This window comes from Grampus griseus (assembly GCF_964374135.1).
Source record: "Grampus griseus genome assembly, chromosome: 4".
In the NCBI taxonomy this organism is placed as follows: Eukaryota; Metazoa; Chordata; class Mammalia; order Artiodactyla; family Delphinidae; genus Grampus; species Grampus griseus.
In genome coordinates, this window is record NC_138997.1 from 26,846,085 (window position 1) to 26,863,736 (window position 17,652).

Below are 17,652 nucleotides of genomic sequence, written 5' to 3' on the forward strand. Positions count from 1 at the left end.
ATAATATATAATAAAGCTTTCACTAATTCAAAACTACTCATACACGGGTCTAGGTCCATAGCAAAGTTTGTTTGGGGGTTATTTATAAAGATAGTTTGCTAGGCTACTGTGATTTCTTCACTGTATCTAAACACATAAACACAAAACTTTGCAAGTTCACTCAACCACGTTCAAAATGCTCCTTTTACATACCTGCCATCACATCAGAGAAAGACTTATAGTTCTATTTTATTAAAGGAGTTTTACTAAAGGGCTTTACCAGACAGCACCTTGACCTTTTCAAAGCTTCCTGCAGCCCCTGGTGGCTTTGTGGCTTCCGGCAGAGTTACTGGAAACCTAGGTGAATCAATCAGCTATTCCTCACAAAAACCTCCTCGTTGCTATGGCTACTGAAGAGTTTTCAGACTTTCTGTGAACTGACCTGTCTGCAGCCTCTGCCCCAACGTTTGCACGGGGGGGACACACGCTTTTCTGGCTTGTCCCCCGTGTCCCTCTTTTTGCCTTCTTATCTCACCTCAGCGGCAGCTCCTGCCCAGACTCTCTGCAGGCGCCTTCCTGGTTTTGGTCCCTTGGTGGTTCTCTTCCTCCGGGCTCGGTTCTGTCCACCGTATGGCCACACGGATGTCCAGGCAGTTCTGTCGAGCCCTGGGCTTCAGTGACCACCACGCGCTGTACCTCCTCAGGCAGTATCAGCACTTTGCTTCCTCATCTCCATGGAGCCCTGAGCTCGCCTGACATTTCCCCGGGACTCCTCAGGGCACCTCAAGTCAGTACATCTAAAACATCCTTATCTTCTCCACTCACAAAGCTCCTCGCCTGCATCCCCTGGCCCAGTGCTGGTGCCACTCCATCCACCAACCTACGTCCAAATCCTGGGGGTCATTTTATTTATTTATTTACTTACTTATTTATTTACTTACTTATTTATTTATTTATTTATTCATTTATTTTGCGGTACGCGGGCCTCTCACTGCTGCGGCCTCTCCCGTTGCGGAGCACAGGCTCCGGACGCGCAGGCTCAGCGGCCGTGGCTCATGGGCCCAGCCGCTCCGCGGCATGTGGGATCCTCCCGGACCGGGGCACGAACCCGTGTCCCCTGCATCGGCAGGCGGACTCTCAACCACTGCGCCACCAGGGAAGCCCTGGGGGTCATCTTAGATCCGCTCCCTCCTCTCTCTCAACCTCTCCGTCCTATCCACCACCAAGAACCATCCAACCCACCACCTGAATATGTCCTAGGTCCCCCTACCCCTGCTCTAACTTAGCCCCCAGCCCCCATCTCTTACCTGCACCACTGCACCAGCATCCTAACTGGCCCTCTGCTCCTCTTCTAATAGACTTTCCAGATCAGTACTGTCAATATGACCGTCTGCCCTGCCCAAGATGATGGCAACTGGGCACATGTGGCTGCCTGAGCACTCGAAATGTGGCTAGTGTGATAGGGGAACTCAATTTTCAATTTAACTAAATTTACATGTCAAGAGCCACACATGGCCAGTGGTTACCACATTGGAAGGAGCGGCGCTAGACTCCACAGATGTGCTCAAAATCTCTCAGTAGCTCCCTCAACATGGTTTTACAGGTCCTTTCATTGTCTCCATCCTTATTTTTCTCCAATCCTTGGATACAATGAAATTCTCCATTTCTCAAAAATCACCATGCACCCTTCTCCTTTGGCATAATAACGCCTTTGGTTTCGGTGAGCTTCCCTCTGTCTGTCTGGTCAACTCCCACTTTGCCTTTGGGGCTTCCATCGTCTGCTGCCCTGGCCCATCTCCACCCTGCCACTTCACCTTCTGGATGCTCGCCCCAACCCCGCCGGCCCGGCCCATGGGCTTTCCAGTCCACCTCGAGCACCCAGCACTCTGCATTCTAATTCCCAGTTCACCTGTCTACTCTGTTCCCCCATCGGACCGCACACTCGGAGGGCAGGGGCCTAGTCTCCTTGGCTACTGTTGTATCCTCGGCACCAGCACAGTGCCTGGCCCGGTGGTGTCTGCCCGCCCCAGGCCCTTTGACACTGTCTTTCACAATGATTTTTTGGATGTGACACCAAAAGCACAAGTGACAAAGGCAAAGCTCAATGAGTACGACTACATCAAGCAACAGCCTCCTGGGGCACCTACAGGGTAGCCTGGAGAAACACAACTGTGATCGGAAACACAACTGAGCAGCAGTAACCTTAACCATCAACATGGTATACAAAGGAGATACAACACGCAAGGACACGCTTTGTATCTACAGGCAGTTGCATCTTCCAGCTGGGCTTTGTGGCCCCAGCTACCAGTGCATGAAACACACCAATCCTGGAACTGCCTAGACCTTTTCACACCACACACCCGAAGTCATCCTTTCCCTATTTATCCACTGGCACAATTCACCCAGGGCAATGCAGTCTGAACTCTGCTATACCCTTTTTTTTTTTTTTTTTTTTTTGCAGTACACGGGCCTCTCACTGTTGTGGCCTCTCCCGTTGTGGAGCACAGGCTCCAAACGTGCAGGCCCAGCGGCCATGGCTCACAGACCCAGCTGCTCCGCGGCATGTGGGATCTTCCCGGACCGGGGCACAAACCCGTGTCCCCCACATCGGCAGGCAGACTCTCAACCACTGCGCCACCAGGGAAGCCCTGCTATACCCTTGAAGTGGGAAATTTGTAGAGGCAAATGCAAAAATAGGGCTGCAGAGAGAGATGCCGTGAACCATTAATACCTGTCCCATTGGTTTCACCAACTAGACAAAGAGTAAGATCTGCCCGGTCAATTACTCGATTAATTTGAAATCTTTACCTATGAAGATTTCTTTTCCCGGACGAGTGGGTCTTTGCCCCTCCCTCGTGCTCTGAAAGATAAGGCTTTGCTCACTTTGCTGACTCTGGCGATAAGCAAATCTGCCTTTATTTAGAATCTTTCTTAGTCATGGTCTCGTCAAAGAAGAAGGCCATGTAATACCGCCAACAATCATATCACAGGGGCAAGGGTTTTCATTCACCAACATCCATCTTTCCTGATGGTGACCTCACAGCAATCTGCCCTTGTCTCCATCACCAAACACCTTCCATCCCATCTGTGAATCTGAAAGTGTCTCAAGCACACCCAACACGTTGTAGCAACACCAGCCCCCCTGGTAAGTGGCAGCACACGTAGAGCACCGGGACCGGAAGTGCCTCGAAAGGCTTCTATACCGACCTCGGTCTATGTGATTCGCGACTAGGTGACTGCCCCACCCTGTAGAATGGCCTTTCCTGCTCATGTCCCTGCTTGATCTTGCCAACTTTACACTGTCACCCCCTTGAAGGCTCTGCCATGTGCTTGTCTGAGTGTCTCTGGGCTGAAAGTAAACTAAAACTGCCTGATATATGATGCTCTTTGGTGGTGCAGAGACAGGGTTTTGGGAAACTCAAACACAGTCTTGGAAAAGGGGACGCGGAGGGGCGAATATTTGTTCGGTGCCTGTTACCTGTGGACTCCTCAGTACCTGTGTTATTTCATGCGCTTCTAAAAATTTCCTACAAGATGGGTAGGAAATTATTATTATTCCCATAATAATAATGATTATTATTCCCATTTTACAGCTGAAAAAACGGAGGGCCAAAAATTTAGGCCAAGTGCCCAAGTTTACTGAGAGAAATGTTGGTGGAGCAGCAGAGGCCATGCTCTATCTGCTGTCTCCAGTGGTCACAATTCTGTGGCAGATTCCCATGTGGGCCTTGGAACTTTTCTCGAGGAGATACTGACTGTAATGACGTGAAACAGAATCAGACGTCAAAGCAGCAGACAGCCCAAATGGTGGATCCACCGAACCTGGGGGCTGGCATGCTTCAGTGTGCGGGAAGAAATAGATCTGCATTGCCCTGAAAACCACCTTGAGCGTGGTCATGATGGAAACTGCCACTATCACTGCCGGATGCAAAAGCACCCACTCGTTAAATGAGCAATGGGGATCTCAAAATTATTCGTTAATAGATCCAGCTGCTTGCAGCGATGTCTCTTTTGTTGATGATCATGAAACTGAAACGTAATGCCCTCTCCATGGAAAGCAGGGAGTCTCCCAGTGGGCACTCAGGGAGGTACTGTATCACCAGATGTTCTGCTCCCATCTCGTCTGCATCCCCCTTGCAGAAGGGAAGCTCGGCTCTGAGAGCCTGGCTGTAGAAGAGCCACCTGGGCTGTGCAGCCTTCCCTCTACAACCACAGAAAGCGATCACTCAGCAACAGGACCCTCTGGTCATGCCGAGGGACTTGCCAGTACCTGCCCAGGCAATGGGTAGGTTCTTAGCCGGGTTTAACGATCATCAGAAGAGATGAAAGCCCTCCCCACCAAAGACGGCTCAGCTTATGGTGAGGCAGACCCAACATTTGGTTTTGGGAACTGCCGAACGTGCATGACATTTTAATATAACACCAGGTTCACTGCCTTCAAGATGTAACCCCATGCCTCACAAAAACAACGCATCCCAGAAGATACCAGGGAAGAGCAAAATGAGTCTGGAGAGCCGGAGAGCAGTGCAGCTATTTTCAATGTACTCATTTTCTGATCTCCAGAGATGCAGCCCAACCTGAAACCCAGCAGCTATGATCAGCCTGAAGCCCTCCTGCATCACGTGGGTGGCATAGAGACTGCCAGTCAGTTAAGAGGGTTCCAAGCTGCCACTGGCTACCTAAGGACCTTGAGAAATCACTCTCTGGACCTCTGTCTCTTCTTCTACGAAAGAAAGATTCTCTGAGATGCCCCTACCCCACCACTGGAAGCCTTCCATGACCCCTGCCCAGCACAGCTGGCTCCTAGACCTTCTCGACAAGCCTTTCCAGCAACTCAGAATAAACATCAGTGAGCCCATGACTCATGGTGTGCTCATCTCTACAGAGCTCCCGGCCCGCCACCCTGTATAGTGCTGTCTGGTGGTCCTGAGCAGGCAGGAAGCCCCCCGTGGCCAGGTTTGGGTCTCTCCCACTAGTGCCCTGCCTGGTGCTTTTAGACACTAATGTATTTGTTGAATGAGATGAACCTCTTCTTCTATCAGAGCAAGTGGGATTCCTAAGGACAGGAATGGGAATAATGAGAATAATACCCAGCTTGTAGGGGGTTTTTAGAACTGCATGAAATAACATAGGTACTGAGGCATCCAAACCAATGTTCACCCCTCGGCTTCCCCTTTAGAATGGGATGAACCTCTTCCTCCATCAGGGTGAGTGGGATTCCTAAGGACGGGCATTCTGTTCCCACTTGCACCTCTGGTCCTAGAACATGGTAGGGGCTCAGTCACATGAATGAATGAACATGCGGGTGCTCTCAAAGGTCCCACTGCCCCTAGTTACCTTCTGCCTTGTATTACACTCTAGCTGTCTCTCTAGAATCTAAGCAGTCTGAGGGTTGGGTTGGTGTCCCACGTTTATTTTGTATCCTCTGCAATCTCATCAATTTTGCTAGGCATGAGGCACTCTGTAGGCTAGTGTGTAGGTGGAAATAAAGTCAATTACAACAGTATAACCTTGAAACTAGTTAACAGAGAAAGGGCAATTTTTTTGCCTCTAAGAAACACTAATATCATCCATTAATGTTTACCAGCTGTTCTACACACTGATAGTAACATAAATAGTCCCTGATCTCCATGAATGAGTGGAAGTTACCAACAAATTCATTAGAAACGTGCCTCTTACACTCACAGGAAATTAACTGCCATTCACAGCAATACCTAGAAAGTGACTAGTAATTCTCTGTTCTCACTAGAATAAGGAATCTACATGCTTTACATATAACGCCCATTTACGATGCAAAAATACACCTATCCTGAGAAGCCTGGCCAGAGCTGCTTTCTTTGAATCTTTTTTGGGGGGAAGATTGATGTTTGGAGGGCTTGTGATTCATGAAAGTTGCTGACCAGTTCAAATACTTAACTGCCAACCTGTTCTTTCAGAGAATGTTCCTTCCACGCACCTCGGCACTGCTCTGCCAACCCATGTGTGCACCAAGTGGGAGAAAACCATGCATCACGAGAGCTGTGTACACGTGTCCCCAGATCTAAGGATGTGTGTCCTGAGGGCTGCGTACTATGCACGCTATTTAAGCAGAACTTTGATTTACATGCACAGGGTTGGTTTGTTTGGTTTTTTTGCGGTACGTGGGCCTCTCACTGTTGTGGCCTCTCCTGTTGCGGAGCACAGGCTCTGGACGCACAGGCTCAGCGGCCATGGCTCACGGGCCCAGCCGCTCCGCGGCATGTGGGATCCTCCCGGACCGGGGCACGAACCCGTGTCCCCTGCATCGGCAGGCGGACTCTCAACCACTGCGCCACCAGGGAAGCCCAGTACAGGGTTTTTGTTTGTGTGACCCTTAGGAACACATGCTCTCTTTCTACAAGGTGACCAGAACGAGGCTCTGAGTACAGAGCCAGTCCTTCTGTAGCTCTTTGTTCCCTGGAAGAAAATTCTACAAATGTTGACTCTTTTATTTACTCTAATGAAAAAGCTGTAAGCAGTCTCAAGTCTGAGTAAGCGTGAATGTTAGAAAGGTCCCTCTAGACTTACAATGCATTTTGCAATGTTCTGTCTGGGATGGGAATATAAACAGAGCATTCAAGATGCTTCTGTTAGGCTACTTCTAAGGGCAAACATTTTTGATTACTTAAAATAAAGGTTTTAGAATTAAAGTGATTCCAGTGATTCCCAAAAGAATGTTCTCCTTCTAGCCAAAGTGGAGTAAGGTGGATTGGATTTACCCTTCCACCAGAAATAACCAAAAATACTCAGAAAAAAAATACATGAAGAAAAGGTTTTTGAGACACTACGTATCAGTCAATGAAGGACAATGATCTCTAGAAGAAAATGGAAGAGAAAAGCTTTGTGACATTGGCTTAGACAAGGATTTCTTAGCTACAGCCAAAAACATAATTCATAAAAGAAAAAAATAATCAATTGGACTTTATTAGAATTCAAAATCCCTGCTCTGCACAAGACACTGTTAAGAGAATGAAAAGATAAGCCACGGCCTGGGAGAAAATACTTGCAAGTCATATATCTTATAAAGGAATTGTTTCTAGAATATATAAAGGAGGCTCAAAACTCAACAATCTAATTACAAATGAACAATCCAGTTGTTAAAAATGAGCAAAAGAGGTGCACAGATACTTCAGCAAAGATGGGGAATAAGCACAAGAAAAGAGCATTAATCATGAGAGAAATGCAAACTAAAACCACAGGGAGACATCGCCACACAGCTATTAGAATGGCTAAAACTAAAAAGACTAATGATACTGAGTGTTAGCAAGGATGTGGGACAATCTGAACTCACACACACTTCTCGAGGGAATGCACAATTGTCCAGTGACTTTGGAAGACCGTTTGGCGATCTCGTAAACAACGAAAACATACCTACCCTAAGACCCAGTCTTCCGCTGCTATTGACTCAAGAAAAAGAAAGCAATGTCCACACAGAGACGTATACACGATGTTCAGTGCAACTTTATCTGTTAGTCGCGCCCAATCTGGAAACAACCCAAATGTCCATCAATAGGTGATAGGACCGCTGAACTGTGAAATATCTTTATGATGGGACGCTAGTCAGCAATAAGTAGAAATGAAGTACTGATATATGGCAACAGCATAGATGAATCCCCAAATAATTACGCCAAGTGAAGGATGCCAGCTACCAAAGACTATCTACTGCATAATTCCGTGTATATGAGACACTAGCATATATAAACTAATCTACATTGCCAGAAAGCAATATGGAAAGCACCTGGGGAGTAGTAGGTAGCAGGAAAGCTTATGGATAAACAACAAGGTCCTACTGTATAGCATAGGGAACTATATTCAATATCCTGTGATAAGCCATAATGGAAAAGAATATGAAAAAGAATATATATATTTGTATAACTGAATCACTTTGCTGTACAGCAGAAATTAACACAACACTGTAAATCACTTATACTTCAATTAAAAAAAAAGGCACAAGGAAACTTCTGGAGTGATGGACATGTTTGCTGTCTTGATTGTGATGATAGTTTCATGGGTGTAGACATGTGTCAGACTTCTCACATGGTATGCGCTAACTAGGTTTGGTTTATTTTGTATCAATTATACCATAATAGAAAAAATACTAAAAAGACATTGATTTGCCTTGGGGGATTTTGCAGCAAGTCATCATTTATGATTTGGCAACTGTCCACTGAGTTCCTATCTTGTGCCAAGCACTGTGCTGCACTAAAAGCAAGCCAGCAGAGGACGGTCTGACACCTTGACCACCGGTGCAGCCTCCGAGGGTTTCCACTGTCCTACTGTGCTCAAGGCATGGAGATCCCGAAAGGCTGTGGATACACAGGTTTTAACTTCTATTGTCAGTCTCATTACATGTAAATTGCTTCAAAATGTATCATCTCTTTTCATATGCTGTGATAACACTTACACACTCATTTTGAAACTGCGCTTGTGCCTGCCCAATCATTTGCACAAATGACAGAATTCATCAAGAGAGAATCACACCTGCTGTTCCTCCGCCCCCACCCCAGCTCCACTAAGAAGGACTTTCAAGAAAACCAACAGGAGCGAGTAACTGTGCTGCTTGTTCTCGGGTAGATGGTCCTGCGCCACGGTCTAGTTTCCTTTACTTCCTCTTGTGAGGGCTGTGGATAGCATCGTTTGTGTGTTCCCCAAAGTCCTGTAGACCATCATTTCTTATCCCTGAGATTTTCTATTGAGCCATGCTTTCAGGCCACTAATAATTAGCAAAACTATCTATCGCTCTATTCACCTTGTGGAAATTTGACTCTTATTGTATGAAACGTTCAGAGAAAGCAAGGGCCAACGTGATACGCACAGGGTCTTCAGTGTAGAAACCCTGGAAAGTGACATTCTTTTATCAACCAACCCACAAGGCCATACCATTCCACTGGCATAAACAAATCTCTAAAGGATGAACCATTATTTCAGTAGTAATACCATTATAATATTGGTCATCAAGTCTGTCAACATTGTCCTTAACAATACAGAAGTACTTGAAAAGGGGTTTCTTACCCAAATTACATGGGCTGAACTTGGGCAATAAATTTTCCAAAAGAAAGTAGGAAAACCTTCCAAATATAAGAAAGCTAAATTAGCATGACCGTGTAGAACTTTTTTTTGAGCCAGAACTAGAGAAACTGCTTGCAAAATGAAACAAGAAGCATATTTTAAGTGACATAACAAACCAAGTTATCCAAGTCAGTATTTTGTAGAAACTGCTAACCGCCACTACATCTGTAATTGAATAAATTAGAAACCAGCTCAGAATTTACTTTCCACATTTACACAAGCCAAGAAAGGTGACTCCTACGAAGAATACTGAATATAAGATTCAAAATTTGGCAACAAATGAGATGATCCCAGCTGGCCCTGGACCACTAATAATGTTTTTGAAAGATTGGGTTATTAGATTAACAGTTGTAGAAGATGGACTCTATTTATGCAATGTTAAAGCAAACATTTTCATTAACCAAACAGTTCCTAAATTGCAAGCAGAAATGGGAAACTTGATCTGACACCTGTAGCAAATCCGAGGGCCCTCCCTGGCCCAGAGCTCAGGCTTTGCCACCATGGTGCACATTTCTCTCACACTCCGCTCAGGAGGGAAAAGAGCCACACTTTTTCCTTTACATGAAGTTTGTTTCAAAGGTATTCTGAAGAAACGCTTCTTTCCTCCTGAGTTTTCAACTCTTGCTGCCTCCCGTGGATAACTTACCCCTATTCTTCCCAAAGCCTCGAGAACTTTCTCAGCTCTCCAGTTGCTCTGGGTCCACAGTGTGTGGCTGTGGATCCTTCATTTAACAGGCACCAAGAGGCTCTACTTACATCATGCATGGAGTCCAGAAGCTTGGTCAGTTGGTAGAACCTCTGCCAGCTCTGCCCGGAATTGTTGGGACACTTCGTTACCATCTTCCTCAGTTCTTTGATGTAATTTGTCCTCATTTCTTCAAACGCAGCCTGGCTTTTGAGGCCATCCTTTGGAACTGTGTTGAAGGAATACCGACATGTAAGCTCCCAAGTTGGAAAACAGCTTTAGCGTCCTCATAGTCAAACGGCTTAGACTATTTTGAGGTCATGAGGCTCACACTTTGAGATTGATATTGAATCTCAACGATTACATTTATGAATAAACATGGCAGCTATATGACGGTTAACCTTTGTACACACACATATACAAAAGAATAATAACTGGTTTATTGGGTGTACGTTATAATGCACTTTGTTTATATTAGCTTGCTTAATCTTGACATCAGTCTTACGCCATAATCATTATGTTATTCTCATTTTACAGATGTGGAGACTGAAGACTGGAGGTTTAATCACTTGCACAAGGACACAATAAATACATGGTAGAGGAAGGGTATAAACCTAAGTCTGTCTGTTTCCAAAGCCTGTCTCTTAACCACAGTGCTATACTGTCTTGTGGTCTGTCATCAAAGTTTTTATGAATCCCAACTTGCCAATACCTCAGACATAGGAAAATATACTTTGATTTTCCAGGACAACTGGAAGAGCCACAGACAATCTAAGCTGGGGCTGGAATTAGAAAGCAACATCTTCATATTCCAGTTCCAATGTCAAAGACACTCGGGGAAACCTGACATCTACCAGGGGCAAGACAGTGTGTGGCAAAGAAGCACTTCCCGTCCTCTTTGTTCCAAGAGCACATGACCACCGAGGCACTGTCATGTGACTGCCCAGACCTGCTGGCAGGTCTGTGCACTGGCTTGTGTGTGTGTGACGGGTAACAAAACAGTGCTCTGCATACAAGGCAAGATCAAAAACTTTCGAAGAGAAGAAACCACATTCATCATTATCTTCGATAAGATAGAAAATTAAGGGTTATGTTTTCTTCTTTCTTTGTATGGAGTGGCTGGCTTTCCTAATGAAACAAAAAAACATCTCACTAAAAATAATACTTTGAAATTCAGCACCTGGAAGGATACGAGTGTTTCTGTGACCTGAAAGGAGATGCTCTTTCCCAGGACACATGTGAACACACTTTATGGAGAAGGGGGTGCACCAGGGTCTGTGTTCTGCGAGGAGATCTAGGGCAGAGTGTAAGCTACAGGTGTCCCCTTTGAAAATCTACTTACATGTTTGCTTTTGTTCACTACAGCCAATATGTACTCATGCTTATGCTTTAACTCTGAAAAATCAAATCACTTAGAACTTTCCTTTTTGGATGATGAAGATAATAAAAACTCAACTTGTGATAATAGAGTCTGAAATTGCTCTTACTCTCACTTCTTAAGTGCACACCCTATTTGCTAATTTACAATAACTGGTATAAATAATAACTTACTTGGGCCATCAGCTCTTTAGAATGGCTGAATATGTTTTTGAGTGTTACATGTAACCCTGGGAGCAGGAATACCACTGTTTCCAAATAAACCCTGTTGTCCTGTATAAAGATACAGATTATCTTGCAAATTAACTTCCCATATGATGTTAATAATCTTCTCCTTGAGTTTAATTGTTGAGGCTTTTGATTTGTCGTTTATCTAAGTCTATTTTTTGTGGGGAAAAAATAAATCCCTAATGGCCACTGCACAAATTCCTGAGGCTGCCACAATATTAGTTGTGGTTTAAAATATTTGACATTCACGTTCAGAATTAAATATCATCCATTATGTGACAGTTTATTTTTCTTTGCAATTAAACCCTTGCTGTAAAAGTATAAAAAACGTAAAGCAGGATGGTAATAACCAGGACGTTAATAGTGAAACGACGGATGCACTTTCTACCAAAACTTTAATGTTAACCCACAACGTTCCAAAAGAAACTGAAAGTTTGCAAGTAAGTGCCTACACTGCCCACCCACAGATAAACATTTATTTTTTTAAGTTTCAAAATGTTATGGAGTAAACCTTTAGTTTTTCAGTATAGATACTCATGGATGTCATACCTTAAAAAATTATCTAAAATTAGAATGGAGTGAATACATTTCACAACTGTATTTCAATGCTATTTGGTAGAGCTACTAAGATTAACCAGAAGCCTTCATATTTCTGATACCTGTGTTATCAAAATTCTCAAGATTATGAACAACTTGTATCAAATATTACTTGTATTTTACTGCTGTGACTGAAATATATTGTACCAGTTTCCCAGCCAGATATTTTAGAAGTTGAAACAAACCCACAAAAAAAGAGAACTTAGGCAAAACCTCAAATTTTGGAGGTCTGCCCGGATTTTCTGAATTTACTTATTAAATGCAGCAGGGCTCCTGGAAACCATCCAAAATCTATGGGCTGGAGAAGAGCAAAGAGGCAACTGGGTGGGAAGATGGTCTGCTTTCCCCTGTGAGCAAAAAGAACATGATCTTCTCTTGATGTCACTGCTTAGAAACTTTCCTGATACACTGGACATCAAGTGTGTCGTTTAAGCTTCTAAATAAGAAGAAAATTTTTCATACGTTGTATCACAGGTTAGCAAAATAGGCTTGCAGTAAAATAAGCTGCAGTTTAAGCTGCAGTAAAATTCTTTACTTCTGTTCTACTTTTTGATTTTGCTTTTTCTGCATCTACAAAAATCAGCCTTGAATGTACTGAGCTACTTGGAAGCTAATAAATTAATTCAGGGAGCTTCAAAGTGATATCAGAATTGATTATAGGCTGACTGATTAAATGGATGTAAAAGGATAAGACACCAATTACAAGGAGTGGTCAAAGTTAACAAAGGATTAGTATCACACGCATTTTAGAAAAAAATTAAATTATATCACCCATCTGATATATATATATATATATATATATTTTTTTTTTTACATTTTTCTAAGATTAGTGACATAGCTTGGAAAGGGGAATAAAATCACTGTCTCTGAATTTCAAGAGTACATTTCCAGGGAATTCCCTGGCAGTCCAGTGGTTAGGACTCTGTACTTGCATTGCTAAGGGCGTGGGTTCAATCCCTGGTTGGGGAACTAAGAGTACATTTCCAAGGTTACATTCCAGAAAGAATAAACTGGGAACCTCAGAAACCTTGAGGAACACTGGAGCAGGGAGCTAAGCCTGGTTCCACTGACCCTGCGGACGAGGGGCTGCAAACACAAGCTCCTGGCTGTGGGCTGAGTGTACAGGGAGGAATGGAGGGACCGGTGGGGCCCGCGGTAAACTGGGGACAGCATGGGCTGCCCTGCACAACTGGTCAGTGAAAATCAAACCAGACAAAAGGCCAAAAGCAACCTGAAAAGCCTTGCCGGCCAAGTGAAACACAGCTGGGAAGTGCTGACCCCAGCTCCCTCCCACAGCCTGCTCTCCCTCCAGTCTCCCTGCTGCCCTCATCTGTCACGGCCTGCTTTCCACTTCCTGCTTGGGGCAGAGCGGGAATCGCTGTGAGTGAAGGCCAAGGCCCTGGGTTTGAGTCCTAACTCCCCAAGGAGGCTGCACAAGTCACACCTGCATGCCTCCATCCTGTCCACTTTAGAACGGAGGGCTACCCATCTTGCAGTGTTAAATCAGATCACAGATAAAAACACCTGAGAGGTGTTAAACGGAGGTGGAGCAGGTACTCATCCGCATCTGCCACTGCCTCCCTGCTTCCTGTTCTACCCGTCTCAGGCTTCAGTCTTCCCCAGACCCAATCCTCCCTTGTGGGCAACAGCATCTCTTCTTATCCATTCCATCCTCAGTGCTTGGCATCTGCCACTGCCTCCCTGCTTCCTGTTCTACCCGTCTCAGGCTCCAGTCTTCCCCAGACCCAATCCTCCCTTGCTGGAATCAGCGTCTCTTCTTATCTATTCCATCCTCAGTGCTTGGCTGCTGATGCCACTTCCTTGCACGTGACTCTACTGAAAACCGCCCCTTCTCCCAAGCTGCCGATTCCTGGACCAAGGGGAGAGCTGGCGGCATCCTGGATGCTCTTTTCAGCTTCCAGGTGGTCGCTCAACAAACTCTCCTCCTCTGAAGTCCTCGCCACTCACCCCGGCGTCCTCGGCATTCAGGACATTTCTCCGTTTTCTCAGTGGCCCACAGCGCTTGGCTCTGGGATTTCCTCTCCATCCTGTCTCTTGCCGTCATTCCCGGTCTCACCCTCATCTGATGGGAGCTTCCTCAAATTCCTTCCCCTCTGTTTGAAAAGGCCTGTGCCCTTGTCTGGGGAAGAAGCGCCCAGCATCCTTGCCAAGGCTAATCCTGCCCTCCCTCGTCTCTTCTGGCACCGTCTGCCATCGACTTCTCTCCTCTCATGCTTGGTTCCGGGCGCCTAAAAAGGCTTCCCATCCATCTGCAAGTCCCTGGCTGTCTGGCACCTGCCTGATGCCCAATAGTCAACCCCACTAGGCTTCTGTCAGCCTTCTCAGCTTTCCCTGGAAGTGATGCCATTAGTCATGCCGCTCGGGAAACCTTGAACTCTTGGCACCTTCCCAGTTCCCCTACCTCCCTGACAGTTCTGTCCCTGTCCCTCAGCCGCTGCAATCCTCCTTTCCAGTAGCTCAATGGCTCTTTCCTCTTCTTTCTGTGTCTCGGCACCCCACTCGCCATTGGACTTTCATTTTCTACAAGGATAATTGCAAGTTTATATCTTGATACCCAAACCTGTCTTCTGAGCTCGAGTCCCCCAGTTTCCCCCTCTTTCAGCCTCTCTATGAGAGGCTACCTCTGACAGTTAGCCCATCCCAAAGAGAAGTCATTTTACGCTCCACAAAATCTGCTCCAAGTCCTGACGTGAACGCATTTCTCTTCATGGTATCACTGCCATCTGAGTCACTTCGCTGCACTCAAAACCTAGGTCACTTCCGACCCAGACTATTTTTATTTCCCCTTCTTGTCAGTTGCCAAGGTCAACTCTGCAGTGTATCTTGAACGCGTTTGGTGCTGTCATCATAGCATCCACCATTATTTTCCAGGCTGTTATTTCAACAGCCTCACAGCAGGTCTCTAGGCTTCTAGTCTGGCTCAATTCTCTGTCTGGCTTGGCCTCTCTCCCTCCCTGTCCCATTCCCTCTCATCCAGTTTACTGTCAGATACATGTTCATAAAGCCATGAAGGATCCCTTTGGTCATGTCACCCTACTGCTCAGAGCCTTTGGTACCACACTCCCCTGCTCGCCTAATAGACACCAGTTGTCTTCAACAGGTGCGAATCTTCCGGCCCAATCTGCATCCCAACCTAATTCCCCACTTCTCCCCAATCCAATACCACCTGATGTGCCTTGAAAAATTTAGTGGATACAGAAATGAGATAAAAAATTTAAAACATTAACAGGCAAAACAATTCCCGAGAACTAAGTGCTATTGCATGGGTCTGCTTCCCACCATGCCACGCTCGCTCGTGCTGTGTTCCCCAGCAGGCAGGCCAGCTCCTGCCTCAGATTCAACCCCTCATCCTGGCAAAGCTCTCTGAGTTGCAGCTTCACCACGAATCCCTCCCTGATACCCAGAACTGAGCATGAGCTTCTCTTCTCTGAGCCCCCAGAGAAGAGCCCCCTCTTTATCTCCATCACGGTAGATAATCCCTTTCCACAATGTATTAAAACTACCTTGGAATTTATCTTACGGTAAAACTCCCTGAGGGTGGAGACTGTGCCTCATTCATCCCAGTCGTTCCTGAATTGCCCAGTCCCACCATACACATAACAGACACTTAACAAATCAGATGGATGAAGGAATCAAGGCAGATGCTCTACCCAAAGCTTCATACTCTGCAAGTAACTTAGTTCATCCAACACCAAAGCCCTCCGCCCACCTCCTCCTGTTTTTTTTTCATATCGACTCCCTGACCCTATAAATAGGCAACTCTCCTAAAGGGGAGATGATGTGACAATGTAGGAGAAGGGCCAGGTGGGTGTCAGTTTACTTGTGCTCAGCAGCAGCAACACTTTCATGACGGTGTATTCCTCAAAGGTGAGCTGCAGCCGGACAAACTGAAGGCTGATCTGGTGCATCCCCTGGCAAAGCTCGTACATGGCAGACTGGTGCATCTTCTCTCTGCAAAGGAAAAGCAAAGATGTCTGAGAAGGCAAGGTCCACGATCAGACCCAGACTGGCGGCCCAAGGCAGCCTGATGAGAGATCTGGGTCAGACCTCTCATTTGCTTTTGGCTTCAACATGGAGCAGAGGTGTACTTGCAAGGCAGGTCAGCTGCCTTGCACAGTGACTGGTAAATGGCTTATAGACCAACCCTGTCAGGCTGTTGACTCGTCCATTGGGAGAATGTGTCAGAAGCACCGAAACCAACCTTTCTCAAAGCGTGCCGTGATTTCATTTTACGTCAAGAGTGACAACAAGTGATGGTGGCGTGTGTGATCGTGAGATTGTCCACCAAGCAGAGAAGCTGCTGTGATGTGGGGGGAAGCCTGGAGATGCCTGTTCCTCTTTGGCCAGTGATCCCAAGCACTTACTATTTGGAAGGGCTGTGTTAGATGCTGTGGATGCAGGACAGTGATGAATACTCTTATTTCTACACGGACCCCTTTACAGAGGTCGTGAAACGTGTCCGTTAACTCTTTGCAGCAGCACATTTCAAAAGGGAAATCAGACAACATTTTAAAAGATTCCTCAAATGGAATCTCTCCAGTACAGGGAGAAAGTGATATGGGAGTTTGTGTGATACATACACGTGTCCATTTAAACAGCCAACCAAGCTACTTTCTCCGCCAAATCCAAGTGTTTCCATAAAAATCCTCATGATTTTACGACAGAACTCATTATTTTCTCTTTCCGTGAGAAGGAAGTAAGGCATCATTTAGTTGTTCAGATGTTTTTCCTCAAAGTAATAATTCTTTTGGGAGGCCCTGGATAAGTACTCTGTTATGATGACCGGAATGAAATTAGTAAAAAAGAGTTTACTAGTGAGAAATGGGAAAGGACTTGACAAAGGCTATAGACACAGAAAAGGAGGTCACGATGGCTGATCTATTTCTATGAGTGACCGAACCAGGTGGGTGTCTGTAGCAAAGCAACCCTGCGACACCTCTTCTGGATGCACTCTTGGGTTCAAATGGCAAAAATCTCTTTTATCCCAAGTCTGAAAGACATTTGTAAAAAACCCATAATGGAACACATAGCATTTTGCTTGGTATTATTGCTATATGTCTCTCCCTTCCCATAACAGGCTAAGAGATATTGTTATCATTTTTTAAATTTATTTTTTTATTGAAGTAGAGTTGATTTACAATGTTGTTAATTTCTGATGTACAGCAAAGTGATTCAGTTATACATATATATATAAATTCCTTTTTATATTCTTTTCCATTATGGTTTATCACAGGATATTGAATATAGTTCCCTGTGCTATACAGTAGGACCTTGTTGTTTATCCATCCTATATATAATAGTTTGCATCTACTAACCCCAAACTCCCAGTCTATCCATCTCCACCCCTCTCCCCCTTGGCAACCACAAGTCTGTTCTCTATGTCTGTGAGTCTGTTTCTGTTTTGTAGATATGTTCATTTGTGTTGTATTTTAGATTCCACATATAAGTGATATCACATGGTATGTGTCTTTCCGGGAGCTATTTTTAATTAAGGAAATATTTTTAAAACACACACACATACACACACAAACACACACACACAGAAAAATAGCAGGAGCCTATGGACCTACCATGCAGAATTAAGAATACATGCTAATATTTTTGCCGTATTAGCTTTAGATCTTTATAAAATAAACACGGCCGGGTTGAGGCCCGCTCTGTCTCCCTCCCTGTCCCCA

General features: G+C 45.2%; 1 protein-coding gene across 1 annotated transcript in view; it reads right to left on the reverse strand.

The window, feature by feature from the left end:
- NR3C2 (nuclear receptor subfamily 3 group C member 2) overlaps nt 1–17,652 on the reverse strand; it is a 364,942-nt gene that overhangs the window by 23,039 nt on the left and 324,251 nt on the right. Inside the window, exons 7-8 of the mRNA XM_082653045.1 lie at nt 15,795–15,925; nt 9,823–9,980 (exon numbers count right to left, since the gene is read on the reverse strand). Of these exons, the coding sequence (XP_082509171.1) occupies nt 9,823–9,980; nt 15,795–15,925 (289 nt within the window). The remainder of the gene's footprint in view (nt 1–9,822; nt 9,981–15,794; nt 15,926–17,652) is intronic.